The sequence below is a fragment of the Polypterus senegalus genome, chromosome 6, assembly GCF_016835505.1.
Source record: "Polypterus senegalus isolate Bchr_013 chromosome 6, ASM1683550v1, whole genome shotgun sequence".
In the NCBI taxonomy this organism is placed as follows: domain Eukaryota; kingdom Metazoa; phylum Chordata; class Cladistia; order Polypteriformes; family Polypteridae; genus Polypterus; species Polypterus senegalus.
Genome location: NC_053159.1, coordinates 179,078,199 through 179,100,077, shown reverse-complemented (window position 1 = coordinate 179,100,077; position 21,879 = coordinate 179,078,199). Strand labels below are relative to the sequence as shown.

At 42.5% G+C, this 21,879-nt stretch overlaps 1 protein-coding gene across 1 annotated transcript in view; it reads left to right on the top strand.

The window, feature by feature from the left end:
- The window catches only part of LOC120530679 (dynein heavy chain 11, axonemal-like), a 645,801-nt gene that overhangs the window by 523,756 nt on the left and 100,166 nt on the right, over positions 1-21,879 (top strand). The window contains 4 exon segments of the mRNA XM_039755100.1: positions 2,957-3,097; positions 3,169-3,339; positions 6,122-6,244; positions 11,765-11,958. Coding sequence (XP_039611034.1) covers positions 2,957-3,097; positions 3,169-3,339; positions 6,122-6,244; positions 11,765-11,958 — 629 coding nt within the window.

Below are 21,879 nucleotides of genomic sequence, written 5' to 3'. Positions count from 1 at the left end.
ACACCATAATTCCTCCTTGCCACCAGTCCTTCTGCCTCCACTCGTCCTCAGACTTTTCTCTTCCTTCCGACTCTGGCCAACTTATGGAGTGAGGTGGCTTCTTTTTATAGGGCACCTGGAGTAGGTGCCCAATGAGCTTCTTCCGGCCACACCTCCCGGTGTGTGACCAAATAAGGCCCTGAAAAGGTCCATGCACCCCATGGCAGTGGGCACAGATTCCAACAGGGTTGAGCTCCCATGTTCACAACCAAGAGGGCTTCCCTCTATTGGCCCAGGGGAGAAACTGTCCCGATAATACTCCCCTCCCTCCCCAATCCTATGGGCAACCAGGTCGGGTAAGGATTCCAGCCACCCGCCACAGTATATACTTTTAAAGCCCATTATAACCGGATCTTATATTATTGCTCATTCAACATTTTAAAATGCATAGGATCATATGTGAAAAGAATGTTCTGTCAAATTTTCATTTTGAACACATCTCTCTATTATAAAAGGAAATTCTGAGGCAAGATTTTCTCGGAGATAATTTCAGGTCCTGCAAGATGAGACTTTTTGCCAAGAGATTTTGACGAGTCTCAAACATTGACAACTATACCCACGGTCCAATCACTTCTCATTCATGTGAATGCTCTTTTCAGCCATAGTTCCTGCGCTCTCAGCTCCAAGCCAGGTCGGAAATAAAAGACAAAGAGTAGAAGACAAAGTAGAACGTTGTAAAGAGTTTCAAAAACGTTGGAGTGATACACATGCAGAGCAGGTTAGAGATTATGAAAGTACTAAAAATCGAAAGACTCACAAAACTGATGGTAAGTTAGTTAGTAGTGCTAACAAAGAGAAATTATTACTCAGTGAAATAACAGAACAGCGAAAACAGATTGAATATACGGACATAGGTGATATGACAGAAGTATGTAGATATTGTTCGGCTTTAAAGTTTTAGTCGGAGACTTGCAGATCGTCTAATTCGTGTTGCCATCAGGAAAAAGTAGTGTTTACTCCCAATGAAGAGGCGTATCCATGAGAATATAAAAGATTTGTTGTTTGGTGAAAGTGAACTCCTCATACATGAGCAGCAGAGACCTGAAGTGTGTGGCACATAGCGCCCGTCCAGGGGGTTGGCAAGCGAAGTGAGCAGGAGGCAGAGCCCCCTAGTTTATTAATAATTGTATTAGGAATTATAAATTACACGTTTTTGCAATACAAAATGCATAGTTTGAATGAGAAATAATGATCAAGAATTCATCCATCCATCCATTATCCAACCCGCTACATCCTAACTACAGGGTCACGGGGGTCTGCTGGAGCCAATCCCAGCCAACACAGGGTGCAAGGAAGGAAACAAACGCCAGGCAGGGTGCCAGCCCACCGCAGATGAAAAATTCTAATATAATTTAATCACTCTTTATTATTAACCTGAGCTTTTAATCAAACAATGTGAAGCGTTTGTATAACTACATTCGGTGGCTTTATTTTTGGTTCCAATTATTTGACTAAAATACTTTGTTTCTTAAATCCAGAAACAGCCCTTTTTATAGCTTCACTTTTCTCATCAGAGTTTTTAAACGTGGACTGATGTTTAGTTTGATGATGTCTTTGTACACTTGACGTACGACACACGACACTTCCACAGCATAACGCACACACAGCACGATTCTTTTGTTGTACAAATCCATATTCATTCGTACAAGAGTCTTGAAAAGAGTGAACATCGAGTTTTTTGATTTATATTAAAATATAATAACGAGAGGTTTTTAATGTACCACGCCCGGCACTGAACACTTTTACTGGTGAGTCGCATCCCCAAAACGTAGGTGAGGGCGTGAATGTGTGTTCTGTAATTAATATATATATTTTTTTTACTATATTTCAATTCAATCACGGTGCCATTGAAAATCGTTCTGTATGCCGTAGGTTGCCGACCCCTGCTGTTGGGCATTTTCTTCATATGGACGAATACAGTGTGCGTCTACCCTACTATCTTGGTGTGATCCCACCTTTTGTTAAGTCTGGTACCCAGATTAGTAAATGGTTGTGCAGTCTTTGCTGAGGCACACAAGAATAGTTGAATAAGACCGGGAAATGGATGGGAATTACAAGACTTGAATAAATACTTTCAATGGAAAGTGTGATGGTCCGGGATGGCTGCAGCTGCAATACACATTGAACAAGGTGATCAATCAGGGAATGAGCTTTTGGAACGAGCAGGATCCAATCAGGGAATGGCCATGAAATAAACATGACCCAATCAGAGCCTGGTTAGAGTATCATTTTCAGAAAACCACATTTACATCCCGCCACACCAAAACACTGATGATGCGTTTTCAGAGGTACGTTCTTACAAACGCTCTTGTTTACAGGGGTCAAAAATGACAGGGTAGTGCGGATAAAGGTCATTTTTAAATGAAAATGCATACATGTGGTCGAGACTTAGATGTGTAAAACAATGTGGTGGACAGTAGGATCTCAGGAACATTCAGAACTGGACTTGATGTTATTTTGAAGGAATTACGTGAAAAGGATTGGTGAGCTGTGTTGGGCTGTATGGACTGATCTCATCCAGAATCATGTAATGCTCTACTATCATCCAATAATGTTCATCCTCCACTACTGTGGGGAGACAAATTCATTTTATGTTGCACCAATTATTGTGACATCAAACTTTTGGAGTTAATGTTTTTGTTTCAGGTTCCTTATGTTTTAAAGTTTGTATTGATAAAGTGGAACATCACCTTGAATTTGGGGCTCCTGCCTTCAGGTCCAAATTGAATAATTGAATTCTCAGACATCCTTTGATTTGTCCAGGGTTTGGTGTACAGCACGTCAGCCACCACTAAAACCACTTTTTGACCCTCAAGAAAGGGCTGACAGGAAACCTGAAATATGCAATAAAGACACAAATCTCTTGTGGCCGTGAAAGTGTAATGTGGGCTTCACCAATGTGTTGTCATATCCTTAGGTGCTGGAGGCCAAAGTTAATGAGCTAAAAATCAATGAAGCCCGTGAGTTCTACCGTCCAGTGGCGGCAAGGTCCTCTCTCCTCTACTTCATCATGAACGACCTGAATAAAATAAACCCAATGTACCAGTTCTCACTCAAGGTAAGATATGCATGATGAGTATGTCAGTGGCTGATGTGACCCTTCTCCTTTACAAGTCTCTTTCTCTTTAGGCATTTAATGTTGTATTTCACAAGGCCGTGCAGCAGGCCGAACCTTCAGAGGACATAAGGAAGCGAGTAGACAACCTCATCGACTGTATCACTTTCTCCTCCTTCAACTACATCAGCCGTGGACTGTTTGAACGGGACAAGCTCACCTTCACGGCTCACCTTGCCTTTCAGGTAAAGTCATGTGTCCAAGTGTGATAGATAGATAGATATGAAAGGCACTATATAATAGATAGACATTAATTAGGTGTAGTTGGCAGAATAGATAGATAGATAGATAGATAGATATTTTTGTATAGTCAGCAGGATAGATAGATAGATAATTCTTTAGTTTTCCCCAAGAGGAAATTAAAAGGAAAATCTAAATATTATAATAAACAACACCCCCAAGAACTTCTAGTTTGGCTGCTGTAGGCGTGTAGATGGCAGTAAGATGTGTTCAGATCTGCCCAGTTATGCCACATCTTAACAATGGAAGGAGCAAACGTCTATCAGCATATTACATTCACTGGATCTGCTCTATTAAAATTTTAGTGCCCTCAAAAGTCCCCCTGGTTGAAGTCACCAGTATTCTAAGGTCAGAATGATTCATCATTAGAGTGTTGATAACCAACTGACTCCTTTTTGTGGCTCAGGCAGTAAACACTAACAAGGATGATGTGACTTATCTCCCCTGACAGTAATGTGGAAAAATTCAGTCAGCATTTCAATGTCTGAATCGTACATTTGTATTCTAATTATAGTCTTCTTCTTCTTCTTTCGGCTGCTCCCATTAGGGGTTGCCACAGCGGATCATCTTCTTCCATATCTTCCTGTCCTCTCCATCTTGATCTGTCACACCCATCACCTGCATGTCCTCTCTTACCACATCCATAAACCTTCTCTTAGGCCTTACCCAGCATCTCTCCTCTGCACATGTCCAAACCAACGCAATCTCACCTCTCTGATTTTGTCTCCCAACCGTCCAACCTGAGCTGACCCTCTAATGTCCTCATTTCTAATCCTATCCATCCTCGTCACACCCAATGTCAATCTTAGTATCTTTAACTCTGCCACCTCCAGCTCTGTCTTCTGCTTTCTGGTCAGTGCCACCGTCTCCAACCCATATAACATAGCTGGTCTCACTACCGTCCTGTAGACCTTCCCTTTCACTCTTGCTGATACCCGTCTGTCACAAATCACTCCTGACACTTCTCCACCCTGCCTGCACTCTCTTCTTCACCTCTCTTCCACAATCCCCATTACTCTGTACTGTTGATCACAAGTATTTAAACTCCTCCACCTTCACCAACTCTACTCCTCGCATCCTCACCATTCCACTGACCTCCCTCTCATTCACACACATGTATTCTGTCTTGGTGGTCCTACTGACATTCATTCCTCTCCTCTCTAGAGCAGATCTCCACCTCTCCAGGGTCTCCTCATCCTGCTCCCTACTATCTCTACAGATCACAATGTCATCAGCAAACATCACTGTCCACAGGGACTCCTGTCTAATCTCGTCTGTCAACCTGTCCATCACCATTGCAAATAAGAAAGCGCTCAGAGCCGATCCCTGATGTAATCCCACCTCCATCACTCCTACCGCAGACCTCACCACTGTCACACTTCCCTCGTACATATCCTGTACAACTCTTACGTACTTTTCTGACACTCCCGACTTCCTCATACAATAACACAGCTCCTTTCTCCTCACCCTGTCATTTGCTTTCTCCAGGTCCACAAAGATGCAATGCAACTCCTTCTGGCCTTCTCTAAACTTCTTCATCAACATCCTCAGAGCAAACATCGCATCTGTAGTGCTCTTTCTTGGTATGAAACCCCACTGCTGCTCACTAATCCTCACCTCACTTCTTAACTGAGCTTCCACTACTCTTTCCCATAACTTCATGCTGTGGCTCATCAATTTTATTCCTCTGTAGTTACTACAGTCCTGCACATCCCCCTTATTTTTAAATATCGGCACCAGTACATTTCTTCTCCACTCCTCAGGCATCCTCTAACTTTCCAAGATTCCATTAAACAATCTGGTTAAAAACTTCACTGCCATCTCTCCTAAACTACTCCATGCTTCCACAGGTATGTCATCTGGACCAACGGCCTTCCTATTTTTCATCCTCTTCATAGCTGTCCTTACTTCCTCCTTGCTAATCCGTTGCACATCCTGATTCACTGTCTCCACATCATCCAACCTCTTCTCTCTCTTGTTCTCTTCATTCATCAGCCTCTCAGAGTACTCTTTCCATCTGCTCAACACACTCTCCTCGCTTGTGAGTACGTTTCCATCTTTATTCTTTATCTCCCTAACCTGCTGCTAATCTTTCCCAGCTCGGTCCCTCTGTCTAGCCCATCGGTCCTTTTTTTCTTCCTTAGTGCTCAACCTCTCATACAACTCATCATACGTCTTTTCTTTAGCCTTCGCCACCTCTCTCTTCACCTTGCGCCTTATCTCCTTGTACTCTTGTCTACTTTCCGAATCTCTCTGACTATGCCACTTCTTCTTCACCATCCTCTTCCTCTGTATACTCTACTGTATTTCCACCACCAGGTTTCCTTTTCCTCCTTCCTCTTTCCAGATGTCACACCAAGTGCCCTTCTTGTTGTCACCCTTACTACATCTGCTGTAGTTGCCCAGCTGTCTGGTGACTCTTCACTGCCACCCAGTGCCTGTCTCACCCCCTCCCTAAACTCAACCTTGCAGTCTTCCTTTTTCAACTTCCACCATTTCATCCTTGTCTCTGCCCTCCCTCTCTTCCTCTTCATGATCTCCGACGTCATCCTACAGACCACCATCCTATGCTGCTTAACTACACTTTCCCCTGCCACCACTTTGCAATCTTCAATCTCCTTCAGATCAACTATAGAGTTTCTATAAAGGCTACCGTCCGCCCAGCACCAGATGGTACATAATCTTCATGCCTTTTCACTTTTCTGTATCCCATTTTGAACTTTGCAGCTTTTGCTGATGAATAGAGAGATCAACCCCCGAGAGCTGGATTTCCTTCTACGCTTCAATATTGACCACAGCTATAACAGCCCCTTGGATTTTCTTTCCAGTTCAGCATGGAGTGCAATCAAGGTAATGCCTGAAAATCATAAGTCAGTACAGTGATCCCTCCTCGATCGCAGGGGTTGTGTTCCAGAACCCCCCGCGAAAGAGGAAAATCCGCGAAGTAACAACCATATGTTCATATGGTAATTATTATATATTTTAAGTCCTTATAAACTCTCCCACACTCTTATTAACATTTCCTGCACAGTTATACAGCATAAATGCTTTGTATTCTCTTAGATATTAGGTAAGATTCATTGAAATTTATGTATGTAAGCACACTGTTTATATACAGTTAAAACTAAATATTATTTTAAAGATATCGAGCGTCTCCGATATCACATATGTTACAGCCATTACGATAGACAGGCCACCAGCAATAAATACGTACAATGCAAGAAAAATTGTATACAGTAAAATGTGTGTACAGTGACACTAAACATACGTACATGTACTAAGTACTGTAAGTTAATTATGGTTACTCACCTACAATGACACGATGACTTGTCTGATAACGATGAGTTTAATTTTACTGCACAACAAAGGAGAGCGTTACAGTTCTTCTAAAGGAGCCTCTTCAGGCGACTGTGTAGCACCGCCGTCGTTCTTCTTCCGGCAGTCTTCAATCCAAATCCCTAAAGCAGATTCCATCCGGAGTATCGTCTTATTATGTCGACTTACAACTCGTTTTGCACCCTGGTTAAAGGACACTGCAGCCGTAGATCTTATATTCTTTTCCTCATTTTTAAATAAAATGAATCGTGGACTCATTGATGCCGTAATGGTGTCCTACAGCGGTGTAGCTGTTCCCTTCCTTCAACATATCCAAAACTTTTACCTTTTCGGCAATCAGCATCTTCCATTGGTGCTTGGGCGCGGCCCCTGAAGCAGTAGCAGGAGCAGATCGTTTTGGAGTCATAATGAAGGGCTTGACTACGCACAAAGATAAACACAAAAGTTAACTCTTTACACAGCGAAACACATTGATGCTGAATGAGCGAGACGAGACTTCCTGGTTAACGCAGCGGTATCGAATTCGCCGCTCTGTCGCTGAGCCAATCAGCACACAGGAACTTAACTGTGTGCTCTGATTGGGTAGCTTCTCAGCCATCCGCCAATAGCGTCCCTTGTATGAAATCAACTGGGCAAACCAACTGAGGAAGCATGTACCAGAAGTAAAAAGACCCATTGTCCGTAGAAACCCGCGAAGCAGCAAAAAATCCGCTTTATATATTTAGATAAGCTTACATATAAAATCCGCGATAGAGTGAAGCCGCAAAATTCGAAGCGATATAGCGAGGGATTACTGTATTTGAGCAATCCAGACGAGTCTTAGCACTATTTTAAATTTGAAAACTTCCTGAATGCAGTCTGAGTCATATGTTTGTGTGCATTCTCTTTATTACGGTTTATTAATAAATACTAGCTGTGCTAAGACAGGTTGAAATCTAAGTAATCACCGGAGAGATTCCATCTGTTGGAATCTATTTTATAATGCCTGTAGTAATAAAGTGCATTGCATTAGTCATTCCAACAGATGGTGCCTCACATAAATTTGTTGTAATAAAATACATTAACGCTACATTCACGTTACAAGCCTCACTGCGCAATTCTGAATTTTCACTCCGATTGGATTCGCTAGTCTTGACGGTTCACATTCAAACGTACAAGTGACTCGCTCGCTCGTGTCAAACTGGAATGTGAACGCATCTGTCCTCTGAAGCAGCACACATCTGTACACTGATATGTTTGTGCACAAGTCGTGTGTGTCACCAACAACAAAATATTTTTCAGACAAAACGGTGGTATTAAAACCGGCAGAATGGATGCACTCGTATCTAGTGTACGCATTGCATTTCGCTCTGGAGGGCATCAAGCAATTCGTCGCCAGTACATGAGCTGATCGAGAAGGTGAAAAAAGGCCAGATGACGAGCTGTTTTGCTGTTTTTGCAGTTATTGCTGGCACTGCTTATCCAAGAGATGTGTGGCTATGAGAAAGATGCCAGCAATGGTGGGACCATGACTGTTGTCACAGCTGTAGCTCTCCTCCATTGTTGCTTTGCCAGCACTGGCCGGTGATGACATCACTCAGCCCATGTGAATAAACAAGAAAACACATGAATTCCGATCTGACCAATCTCATTCATGTGGCATGGCCATGAATAGGATACGTACTGTATGTGATCTGGGAATACATATGAAAGTGACTCCAATCTGTTTTGAAAATATCAGAAATTATGTATCCACACAGCCTTGGAAACATCAGATTTGTGTCACATTATGGCAAAAAATCAGATTAGAGACATTTCAGTCTGGTAATGTGAACGCAGTCTGCTACAAACGTTTGTGATGCTCCACCTGCCGGAATGGCAAATGTAATGCATATGTCACTGTAGTATGGGATTTGTAAAAGCAGTGTTAAAGTTAGCAGTGCACCATCTGTTGGAGTGATAAGAGACATAGCAACTGGATGGACACACAGACAAACTCACACACACGCAGATCATTATCCTTTCCTTACGGTGAACAAGTGAGACATTTGTCTCCAGATATTCTTGTAAGAAGAAAATTGACAACCAGGATAACATGCAGCTAAACGTAGTGAGGGACAGAAAGGGGTCAAAGCAAGAATAATCAGAGAGACTGGAGCAAACCAGATATCCAAAAGTCAAGGAAACAAATAGAGTTCAAATATCGAAACGATACCTAGCACTTGGCCTGCTTGCTTACAAACTGACTACAATAAAGTATTTGTTTGTTTATCCAATCGCGGGATACTAAAATACAGAAATGCCGCCATATTTGTATCGCCATGACCAGTGACGTAAGGAGAGCTGCGTCATGTGACTCGTCTCCCATGTTGCATAAACGAAGAACTGGATGAAGGAAAACAAAATTAAACTTTACCAAAATAATTTAAAATGGATGGAAATCTCTATAGATTCTCCGTGCTATAAAATAACACAAAATGAAATGTGTCTTTCCTACAGGCCTTATCCGGAATATTTCATACATTTTTGGTCTCCATATTAAAAATGAGACAAAGCAGCACTAGAGAAAGTCCAGAGCAGAGCAACTAGAGGACTGAGAGGTGCAGTATGAGCTGTGAGGAGACATTGGGAATTGGGAATTAGTACAGCAGATCGAGATGGTGACTTTAAAATCAATTCTGAAACAAGAACACAAAACTTTAGAAACTTTATAAAGTGCAGGTGTTGTACAAAATTAGAAACATTTTCCTTACACAGAAACCCAATGACACATGGAGTTGCTGACCAGGTAATGTGGTAGGTCAAAGCCATTTTAGAACATGTAGGTGAGTAGGATTGACAAGCTTGCTGGGCCGAATGACGTTGCCAAGTTTGGCCTAATGTTCTACAGAGGTGGGCAACATCAGTCCTGGAGGGCTGCAGTGGCTACAGTTTTTCGTTGGAACCTAATTGTTTAATTAGAAACCAATCCTTGCCAGTCTCAGACCTTATTTAATTTTACGCCTCTTTAGTCTGCAATGTTATTTTTTTATATCGTACATTTTTTCCTCTCAAAGGATATCAGCCAAATTATTTGAAGCCTTAAAGCGATCATTTTCAGTCTGTCACATATTTCTATTATGTGTTTATTAAACCAAACAGCGCGTTATGAATCCACACAGGTGTAGATGGAAACAAGGTAGTTGGAGAACTGCTGGCTCCTTTGCCATTTGCATCTTGTTGCTAATAAGGAGCCATTAAAAACAAGGAATGCAGCTGTTATGACTGAAATAAGCGATTAGGGGTGGGGAACCTTAACAAGTGAGGCCACCAAAATGAAGCGTCACAATGTCACGAGTAATCAGCGCTTCGTCAGCAATAACTGATTTCTTATTAAGAAACTGGGTTGGAATAAAAATCTGCAGCCAGTCTGTGACCCTCCAGGACCAACATTGCACATCCCTGTTCTAATATGAACACTTCCTGTCAGTGTTCAGAAGCCATTAAGAAGGCTAACAGAATGTCAGGTTATATAGCGCCTTGATGTGTGGAGTTCAAATCACAGGAGGTTCTGCTCTGCTTTATAACACACTGGTGAGGCCACATCTGGAGTCCTGTGTGCAGTTTGGGTCTTCAGGCTACAAAAAGGACAAAGCAGCACAAGAGAAGGTCCAGAGAAGAGCGACTAGGCTGATCTGAGGACTTGGACAGCAGAAAGGCTTAGGTGAATTTGTGGCAGGTGAAGTTTACAGTCAGTAAATGTAAAGAATTACACATAGAAAGTAAAACTGTGAGGTTAGCATACACAATGGGAGGTTAGAAAATTAAAGGATTTAGGAGTCGTAGTGGACTCTAAGCTATTAACTGTCAGACAATGTTCAGAAGCCATTAAGACGGCTAACAGAATGTCAGGTTATATAGCGCCTTGATGTGTGGAGTACAAGTCACAGGAGGTGCTGCTCAAGCTTTATAACACACTGGTGAGGCCTCATCTGGAGTCCTGTGTGAAGTTTGGTTCTTCAGACTACAAAAAGGACACAGCAGCACAAGAGAAGGTCCAGAGAAGAGCGACTAGGCTGATTCAGGGCTACAGGGGATGAGTTAGGAGGGAAGATTAAAAGAGCTGAGCCTTTAGAGTTTAAGAAAAAGAAGATAAAGAGGAGACCTGAGTGAAGTGTTTAAAATGATGAAGGGAATTAGTCCACAGGATCGAGACAGTGACTTTAAAATGAGTTCATCAAGAACACGGGGACACAGTTGGAAACTTGTTAAGGGGAAATTTCACACAAACATTAGGAAGTTTGTCTTCACACACAGAACCACAAGCACATGCAATAAGTTACCAAGTAGTGTGGTGGACAGTAGGACTTTAGGGACCTTCAAAACTTGACTTGATGTTACTTTGGAGGAATTAAGAAAACAGGCCTGGCAAGGTTAATTGGCCTGAATGGCCTGTTCTCACCCAGATTGTTCTAATGCGCTAATAAAGGATGCTTGATCTTTCGATACAATCATGCTGAAAAATCAGAGGCTCCCTATTTTTCTCCCATAAATCTGAGGGTTTAACACATTACAGTAGAAATGCCAGATTATTGCCCACAGATAGTCTTTTAACCCTTTGCCTGGGAAAAGAATATTTTACTGTTGCAAAATGATCCAGACAACACATGAAAGAGGTTTGGGGAAAGCTGCCCATATGCTTGCAATTGGCTGCCAAATTGTAACAAAGATGTGGTTCAGATTGGTACAGATCAGTCCATAAGAATGAATAATCAGTATAGGAAAAGATGGCACTTATATATATGTCATCAGGCAGGAACCGGAAATGACGTCTCAATGCCAAACCCAGAAGCAAGGAATTACCGTCTTTTGAGCCTTTTAGCTGCTTCCCATGCGCATGTGCGTGACACTGTGTTTCGAGCTAACAGTTTAACATTCTAAGACCCTCAGACTTCCTTTATTACTTTGTTAAAAGTCAAATAGAAAAAAAGAGAGAAACAAATTTAAGAAATCAAAAACAACCAAAGTTCACGCTGTTGTTCTTTCTCCTTCCTCTACTCTCTATTTTTTTTTTAGACTATGAGTTTCATCGATGAATTCCGTGGACTGGACCGGGACATCGAGGGGTCCGCCAAACGCTGGAAAAAGGTTGTGGAGTCCGAGTGTCCTGAAAAGGAGAAGTTCCCTCAAGAGTGGAAAAGCAAGAGCTCCCTGCAGAAGTTAATTATGATGCGAGCGCTGCGTCCCGACAGGATGACCTACGCCGTCAGGTAAAGCGTCCTATGGGTAATTGTGCAGCTGAGAGCTCAGGATCTTCGGCTGTTTGTGACAAGCTTAACTTCTGGATTTATGACTGGATCTTGGGGAAACTTGCAGTTATGAACTACAAAGTGGTGCAAACTGGAAGAGAAGGAAGATAGAAGGTGCCACCACAAGAGAGTGGACAAGTCTCAAAGAATACACAGGACTGCGGGCTGTAGATGCCTCGGTCACTAGGAGGCCCATGGCATTAGTTATCCACTGTTGATTCTTCCATCTCAGGGTGTCTCCCAACAAAATGAGATGTTGAAGGGCTAAAGTGTGATAACCAGATTTGGTTTTCTATGATGAACACTGGGAAACACAGCACTGAGGCTTTATAGGTGGTGGGAGGATTTTATCCCATTATAATATTACGACACTTGGACCATTTTGATGACAACAAGCCATTCAGCCCAACAAGCTCATTATTCCTATCCACCTAATTTCTTTAAGGTTTGTGATATTATAATATGTTATACACCAATCAGCCACAACATTAAAACTACCTGCCTAATATTGTGTAGGACCCCCTTGTGCTCTGACCCCTCAAGGGATGGTCTCTGAAGGTGTCCTGTGGTATCCGCACCAAAACATTAGCAGCAAATATTTTAAGTCCTGTCAGTTGTGAGGTGGGGCCTCCATGGATTGGACTTGTTCTTCCTGCACATCCCACAGATACTCAATCGGATTGAGATCTGGAGGTCAAGTCAATACCTTGAACTCTTTGTCATGTTCCTCAAACCATTCCGGAACAATTTCTACAGTGTGGCAGCCCACATTAACCGGCTGAAAGAGGCCACTGCCATCACAGTTGCCCTGAAGAGGTGTACATGGTCTGCAATAATCGTTAGGTAGGTGGTGCATATCAAAGTAACATCTATGTGAATGCCAGAACCCAACGTTTCCCAGCAGATCATTGCCGAGAGCAACACACTGCCTCCTCCAGCTTGCCTTTTTCCCATAGTGCAACCTGCTGGCCTCTCCATTTAAATGACATACATGCACCTGACCGTCCATGTGACCTAAAAGAAAATGTGATTCATCAGACCAGGCCATGTTCTTCTGTTGCTCTATAGTCCAGTTCTGATGCTCACGTGCCCGTTTCATGAGTCAGAATGGGCACTGTGTGGTCTGCAGCTACACATCCCCATGCACAGCACACTGCAATGCACTTTGTGTCCTTACACATTACTCTCCTGGCCAGCATTACGTTTCTCAGCAGTTTGTGCTAGGGCATTTCTTCTTTGGGACTGAACTAGACGGACCAGCCTTCACTCCCCACGTGACTCAGTGAGACTTGGCTGTCCTTGACCCTGTCAGCAGTTCACCACTTCATACCAGGAACACCCCACAAGACCTGCCATTTTGGAGATGCCCTGACCCACGTGTAGTCATCACAATATACCCTTGTCAAAGTCGCTCAGATCCTTACACTTGCCCATTTTGTCCTGCTTCCAACACATCACCTTGAAGAACTGACTGTCCACTTGCTGCCTAATGTATCTCACCCTTTGACAGGCACCATTATAATGAGATAATCCATGTTATATACTTCACCTGTCAGTGCTTGTAATGATGTGGCTTATCGGTATATTATATTATATTATACCAGTAACGGCGCACCGCATGATAATGTGCAGTGAATACACTTGACTTGAACATTCCTCGTTTTCATTCTCCTTCTCTCTACGCTTACCATTCATTTGCTCAGAAGTTGATGTGCTTGAGCAGCTCTTCTTTTCTCCACCCTAGCGGCCTGCTGCTTCTCTTCCTCCATCGGCATCTTTTTGCGTTAAAACTGATGAAGTCAGTGCTCGTGTTGCAATTACTTAGTACGTTTTCTTTAACCCAAAATGGTTCCTTGGGGTGTGTTCTGCACCCCATGCCCATTTCTATGGCTACTACCATGTTATTATTAAAATTTCAGCAGTTATCCTCTAGGACATTGTAAGTGCACTAGTTTTTCATACGGTCATGCATAAAATGATAGAAAAAGTGTTAACGTCAATTATCGCTGGCATATTTTCATCGGGGTGCAATATGCACCCCAAAAACAATTTTGACAGAAGTCTGTGGAGATTCTCAGCTATCCGGGTCATGGTTATCCTAAAAAAGAGTTATGCTGGACTTTGTTTCCATCCAGAGTGCTTTCTCAATTCTAACTGATTGGTTGGCAAAGTTAAAAGAACTGTATTGTAGGTGGATTGGGAGGACAACTGATTCAAATGAACGACTGTCGTTGAACAGAGGCGGTGGCCTTATACATAATCTATCACTGACCTACAATGCAGTTCTTTCAACTTTACCCAGACGGTTGCACAGTCGTTCACGCTGGGAGGATGACTGGTTCAAATAAACGACCGTCGTTGAACAGAGTTGAACAACTAGTCCCATTCAGAGGACGATGTCCATTTAGGCAGTACATTCCCAGTAAGCCTGCCAAATATGGGATAAAGGTGTGGTGGTGCTGTGACAGTGCCACATCTTCTCCACTGAATGCAGAGGTCTATCTTGGGCGGCAACCGAATGAAGTCAGAGATGATGATCAGGGTGCACGTGTTGTGAAAGCAATGGTATCACCTTGGTACAAAAGTGGTCGTAATGTAGTGGTAGATAACCTGTTTGCAAGCGTTGCACTGACAGAAGAATTGCTTACACAGGGTATGACCTATGTAGGAACGATGCGCAAGAATAAACGAGACATTCCTCTGAGCATGATAGCAAAAAACAGAGACGAATTTTCTTCGATCTTTGCATTTGATGGCAACAAAACTTTGGTATCATATGTCCCCAAAAAAGGAAATTCGGTCATCCTTTTGTCGACAATGCATCACGACAAGGCTGTTGATGGTATGAAACAAAAAACAGAGATCATCCTTCATTATAATGCAACTAAGAGCGGCGTAGATAACATGGATCATTTGGCCTACATCTACTCTTGCAAACGAAAAATCAACAGGTGGCCAATGGTCCTGTTCTTCAACATGCTTGACACAGCTGCCATTGCCAGTTTCGTGATCTGGATGTGCAATAACCCTGATTGGAACAAGTCATCCAAAGTGATACGTCGTCGCCAGTTCATCGTGAGTCTCAGGGAGTGTCTTGTCGAGCCACTGATTAAAAGACGTTTGGACAATGCAGCCCAGCTCAGAAGACCGATCATGGATGCAATCCAACTTCTAGAGCTGGACTCTGGAGAACTAGAAGCAGGAACTGAGAGACCAGCTAAAATGAAGAAGACACAGGGACATTGTCACCTGTGCCCGCGTGAGTTTGACAGGAAGACACACAAATTCTGTGATAAGTGCTCTAGGCCTGCTTGTCCAGCACATTCTGTCAATAAATCAAATGTACTTTGTGACAAATGCATATAACTTTAGACATGTCATTTGCAGAAATCTTAAACGTTTGCATCTAAAAGGTGTGATAATATATATTTTACAATCTTATTAGAACATTGGAATTAAAATGGCACTTACATCGCGGCAGTGAAGGGGTCGGCTAGACGGAATGTGCATTATATGACCAGTCCCCTCCGCTGCCCCCACTGCCGCAACCCCATTAACTGCACTATTTCACTGCATAAGCTGTGTATGCATCATGCACTTACCTAATAAACGCATCTTAACTTTAGTTCATTGAATTTGAGCTTGGTACCATTGAATTATATATACCAATGAATAGGGGTGCAATTTGAACCCCAAGGACCTGGAACGTAACTTTCTAACAAGGACCCATTGAGGGTTAATTTTTCACTTAAGCTGGTACTTAAGTCTTCAATCTGCCTCAAGAATGATTTAAAATATGAAGAGTTAGAGGAAATGACAAAGAAGGTAGTAGAGATGAGAATGGCACCCATCAGCATGCGCCACACGGCCTCCCTGCTGGCCGCTGCTGAGAATTGATTCTACAATAAAATAAAATAAAAATATAAAGAGGAATAACCATGGAAGTCAATCATCACTCCGAAAGCGGACAGTAGAGGTCACATAGTATATGTGTACCAAATTTCAGGTCAATAGGTTAAACGGTTTGCAAGCTACAGGTGATTTAAAATCCTGGACAGACAGGCAAACAGCATGTATTATATATATAGATTATATTATATTACCAGTATACCCCCGATTCTCTAAAGAATCAGAAATCCAAGAATGGCAATCACTTTCTGTTCCCTCCGTTCTTTGGAGGGATGAAAAATCATGAAGGGTGGGAGTGTCCTGGGAAAGTTTTCATTTAATGAAATAAATATATTTGTACTAAAATTAACCAGTTTATTAAAACTAAAATTGACATTTAATTGTTATCTATAATAATAAAAGGCAAAGCCCTCACTCACTCACTCACTCACTCACTCATCACTAATTCTCCAACTTCCTGTGTAGGTAGAAGGCTGAAATTTGGCAGGCTCATTCCTTACAGCTTACTTACAAATGTTAAGCAGGTTTCATTTCGAAATTCTACACGGAACGGTCATAACGGTTGATAACGGTCGACAACGTCCGCCATGTTGAACTTTCTTATTTATGGCCCCATCTTCACAAAATTTGGTAGGCGGCTTCCCTGCGCTAACCGAAACCTATGTACTTACTTATTTTGATGGTATGACGCCACTGTCGGCCGCCATATTGAACTTTCCAACGTCACCAATTTTCAAACTTCCCGTATAGGTAGAAGGCTGACTTCATCTTCACGAAATTTGGTAGGTGGCTTCCCTGCGCTAACTAAAACCGATGCACGTACGTATTTCGGTGCTATGACGTCACTGTCGGCCGCCATATTGAATTTTACAAACGTCACAAATTCTCCAACTTCCCGTGTAGGTAGAAGGCTGAAATTTGGCAGGCCCATTCCTTACAGCTTACTTACAAAAGTTAAGCAGGTTTCATTTCGAAATTCTACGCGTAACAGTCATAACGGTCAACAAAGGCCGCCATGTTGAACTTTCTTATTTACGGCCCCATCTTCACAAAATTTGGTAGGTGGCTTCCCTGAGCTAACTGAAACCAATGTACGTACTTATTTCGGTGGTATGACGCCACTGTCAGCCGCCATATTCAACTTTCCAACATCACTAATTCTCCAACTTCCCGTATAGGTAGAAGGCTGAAATTTGGCAGGCTCGTTCCTTACAGGTTACTTACAAAAGTTAAGCAGGTTTCATTTCGAAATTCTACGCGTAATGGTCATAACGGTCAACAACGTCCGCCATGTTGAACTTTCTTATTTATGGCCCCATCTTCTCGAAATTTGGTAGGCGGTTTCCCTGCACTAACCGAAACCAATGTACGTACTTATTTCGGTGGTATGATGCCATTGTCGGCCGCCATATTGAACTTTTCAACAGTCTTTGTTACTTTTGGGCCCATCTTCAAGAAATTTGGTACACGGGTTCCCAACGCTAACTGAATCCTACTTACGTACATATATATGTCCATAGCCTGCACCTTGGTCACCGTGTGAGGTGGCGTTGGGTCCCCCATCCTAACGCCTCCCACGTTGTTGGCTGCCTGCCTGTATAAGACCGTCCGTCGCTCCGGTCTCTACATTCCCTTCCTTGCTTCGCCACGGGATTCACGTCTCCCTACTGATAACTACAGCCTTTTTGTTTAATCCACGGCTTCTACGCTGTTTTATTGTTTGTTTGTTACAATTATAGTTATTGTATAGGTATTTTACACTTACTTTACATTGCTCAGGTACCCATTTCCTTTATCATTCCAACACCCATTACCATGTCTATCGAGGTGATCACTATCAATCAAAGAACTGTCACTTACCGAGTGGTTTCCATACCTTTTCCATTCTCTTTGTTACATATTGCACAGCCATATCAGGCTCACTCTTGATATCCGGAGGAACATTGTGTCTTATGTATTGAATGACTGGACAGGTTCAAGGTGTGGACTGATGACGGTACAGGAGATAATTATACTACACAGGAGCACTAGAAGAGTGAAATGCTTAAGCCCTTCACCTATGGATCTGCATGTGAGTTGATGGCTGCCGCTGAATTGTTCGGTTGTCGCTTTCAAGTGTACCGAAATGGCCAAATATTTTACACCTTTCGACAACCGCCAATGCCTCTTAAACATTTTAGATTGACAGGTGGCAATTTCAGCTGTGGACACTTTGATGTTTATGAATGTTTAAACTCTCAAAAGCTAGATGTGATTTTATCGATGAAACCGGTTGTGTGCTTACAACGCTTGACACATGCCAAATGTCACTTCAACACAACAAATCCTGCAAATACTGTCGTAATTGAAACAAACCATGAAACTCAAACCGATTATGACAGCAGCAATCCAAGCTGTGAGATTTGAGACAAGATTACTGTTCACATGGCCAACTGTACGTTGCATGCTCAAGAGTAAGCTCAGCGCACAGCTTGGTCATATTACAACCGGAGGGCCGAACTGACAACATGGTATACAATGAGATCCTTAACAAATAATTATTGGTATATTTTCCCTCAGATTAAAAAGGTTTAATTTTCCTCTTAATAAAAATTTTAATGCAGTACTTACGCATGCGGCTGGGTATTTTGCTATATATATATATATATATATATATATATATATATATATATATACATATATATATATATATATATATGACAGCAACACTCATAACAGTGACAAAACAATTACATTGACAATCATGTTAAGTTATTTTTAAAATGTTTCCTTTTCTTTTTCATAACTACACACTACTTCTCCGCTGCGAAGCGCAGGTATTTTGCTAGTATCATATATATGTCCAAAATGTGTTTGAGCTGCTGAACTCATAAGTGAAAAAATATCGGAGTGCAAAGGTTTAAATGCAGTAAATTGGAAATAAAAAATTCATGTTAGGAATCATAATTGAACTTACTTTTAACACTGAATGTGATTCAAATAAGCCACGCTGACTGTTGGCACAGTGGATTAAAGCATACTGACTGCTGGCACTGTGTAGTGGAGTAGCTGGTGGCACTTTGGAGTGGAGAACACTGACTGCTGGGACTGTGGAGTAGCTAACTGCTGGCACTGTCAGTAGTCACCACTATTTCAAGTTTAAATATGTCACCATGGCAACTTGTTGGCGTTCACGCTTTACCTCAAGTTTAGTTTACAGGTTGTGTTGTGTTGTTTGGGCGCCACCTACTGACTTTGGGAAGCCGCTGGGTTTGACTCTGGGTCGCCGAGGTGCTGTGCGCGTGCGCTTTCGGCATGGCTTGCTTCTGGCATCTGGCATCCGTGCATACAACCTTCGGTTAGTAATATAGATATTATTATATTATATTATATTATATTATATTATATTATATTATATTATATTATATTATATTATATTATATTATATTATACTGCTCAAAAGAATTAAAGGAACACTTTTTAATCAGAGTATAGCATAAAGTCAATGAAACTTATGGGATATTAATCTGGTCAGTTAAGTAGCAGAGGGGGTTGTTAATCAGTTTCAGCTGCTGTGGTGTTAATGAAATTAACAACAGATGCACTAGAGGGGCAACAATGAGATGACCCCCAAAACAGGAATGGTTTAACATTTTTCCCTCCTCATCTTTTCTGACTGTTTCTTCACTAGTTTTGCATTTGGCTACAGTCAGTGTCACTACTGGTAGCATGAGGCGATACCTGGACCCTACAGAGGTTGCACAGGTAGTCCAACTTCTCCAGGATGGCAAATCAATACGTGTCATTGCCAGAAGGTTTGCTGTGTCTCCCTGCACAGTCTCAAGGGCATGGAGGAGATTCTAGGAGACAAGCAGTTACTCTAGGAGAGCTGAAGAGGGCCATAGAAAGTCCATAACCCATCAGCAGGACCAGTATCTGCTCCTTTGGGCAAGGAGGAACAGGATGAGCACTGCCAGAGCCCTACAAAATGACCTCCAGCAGGCCACTGGTGTGAATGTCTCTGACCAAACAACCAGAAAGACTTCATGAGGCTGACCCAAGGGCTCCATGTCCTCTAATGGGCCCTGAGCTCACTGCCCAGCAGCATGCAGCTCGATTGGCATTCGCCATAGAATACCAGAATTGGCAGATGCACCACTGGTGCCCTGTGCTTTTACAGATGAGAGCAGGTTCACCCTGAGCACGTGACAGAAGTGAAAGGGTCTGGAGAAGCCATGGAGAACATTATGCTGCCTGTAACATCATTCAGCATGAGCAGTTTGGTGGTGGGTTAATGATTGTCTGGGGAGGCATATCCATGGAGGGTCACACAGACCGCTACAGGCTTGACAAAGGCACCTTGGCTGCCTTTAGGTATCAGGATGAAATCCTTGGACCCATTGTCAGACCCTATGCTGGTACAGTGGCTCCTGGTGCACGACAATTCCTGGCCTCATGTGGTGAGAGTATGCTGGCAGTTCCTGGAGGATGAAGGAATTGATACCATTGACTGGCCACCACACTTTCCTGACCTAAATCCAATAGAACACCTCTGGGACATTATGTTTTGGTCCATCCAATGCCACCAGGTTGCACCTCAGACTGTCCAGGAGCTCAGTGATGCCCTGGTCCAGATCTGGGAGGAGATCCCTCACAACACCATCTGTCATCTCATTAGAAGCATGCACCGATGTTGTCAGGCATGTATACAAGAACACAGGGGCCATACAAAGTGCTGCATACAATTTGGAGTTGCTGCAATTCAATTTTGGCAAAATGGACTAGCCTGCCACATCATTTTTTCACTCTGATTTTTGGGGCGTCTTTGAATTCAGGGCTCTGTAGGTTGATCATTTTCATTTCCATCAAACGATGTGGCATCCTTTCGTTCCTAACACATTACCCAGTCTATATCAGTATAGATATCCAGGAGGATTTCTTTTTCCCATTGAGATCTGATGTGTTTTCAAAGTGTTCCTTTAATTTTTTTGAGCAGTTTATATTATATACTATACAAGAGGGAGTCAAGCTAAAGTTACAAAATGGGATTTATCAGAAAATGAAATGAACCCAAACAAAACTGATCTGGTAATTTCTCAATGTCGTCTCCACCCATCTCAATGCACTTGCGCCTCCTGCCTGGCAGTGCGTGGATTCCAGTTGAATAAAAGGTTTTGTCTTGTCCTCGCTGCCACTTGTGCACCATTTTCTTCATGATGTTATCTGTCTTGAATCGAAGATCACACACATTGCCAAATCTGACGAATAAGGAGGACGTGGCAATACCTGAAACTTCAGTTTCTTCAGACGAGCCTCGGTGTTCTTAGCAGTGTGTGTGTCATTGTCTTGCAGCAAAAGGACTCTTTGAGACAGACAGCAGTCCCCGCCACTTGGATCGAATAGCAGGCTTCACTTTGGTCTCCAACGAGTCACTGGGCCCAGCACTGTTGAGCTTCTAATCTCCAAACCCATGGCCCTGCTGTAAGCTGGGGGGGTTGCCCTCTCGTGTTCTGGGGGAGGTATTGCCCTGAATATGCCCTCTCCCCCAGTCCTTCCATCACAAGGGGTGTCCCGGCCTTCCGCCACAGCTCCTTTGCGTTTACTCGCTTGTTCTGTATACTGATGGCACAGGGTGACAGCAGTTTTTAAAGTGAGATGGAATCAGAAGATGGATCATAATGGTAATTACAAGCCAAGGTTGTAATCAGGAGGGCAGGAATTGAATAGACAAAGGTCAGGAAGAAATCCTAGACCAAGAGACACAGCAAGAGGGTCCATAACCAGAATACTTGACGTACCCTGAGCCAAACCACAAGATGGAAATCAAAGTCGAAGAACAGAAAAATTTCATACCGAGAGATATCTTAACAATCATAATGTACAGTTTTTTTTTTTTTTTGATTTATTTACCCCGATGGAATTCACAACATTTGCATAAATATAAAATATACCTGAATGCAAAGTAAGGCAACACGGTGATACACTGGAAGGATA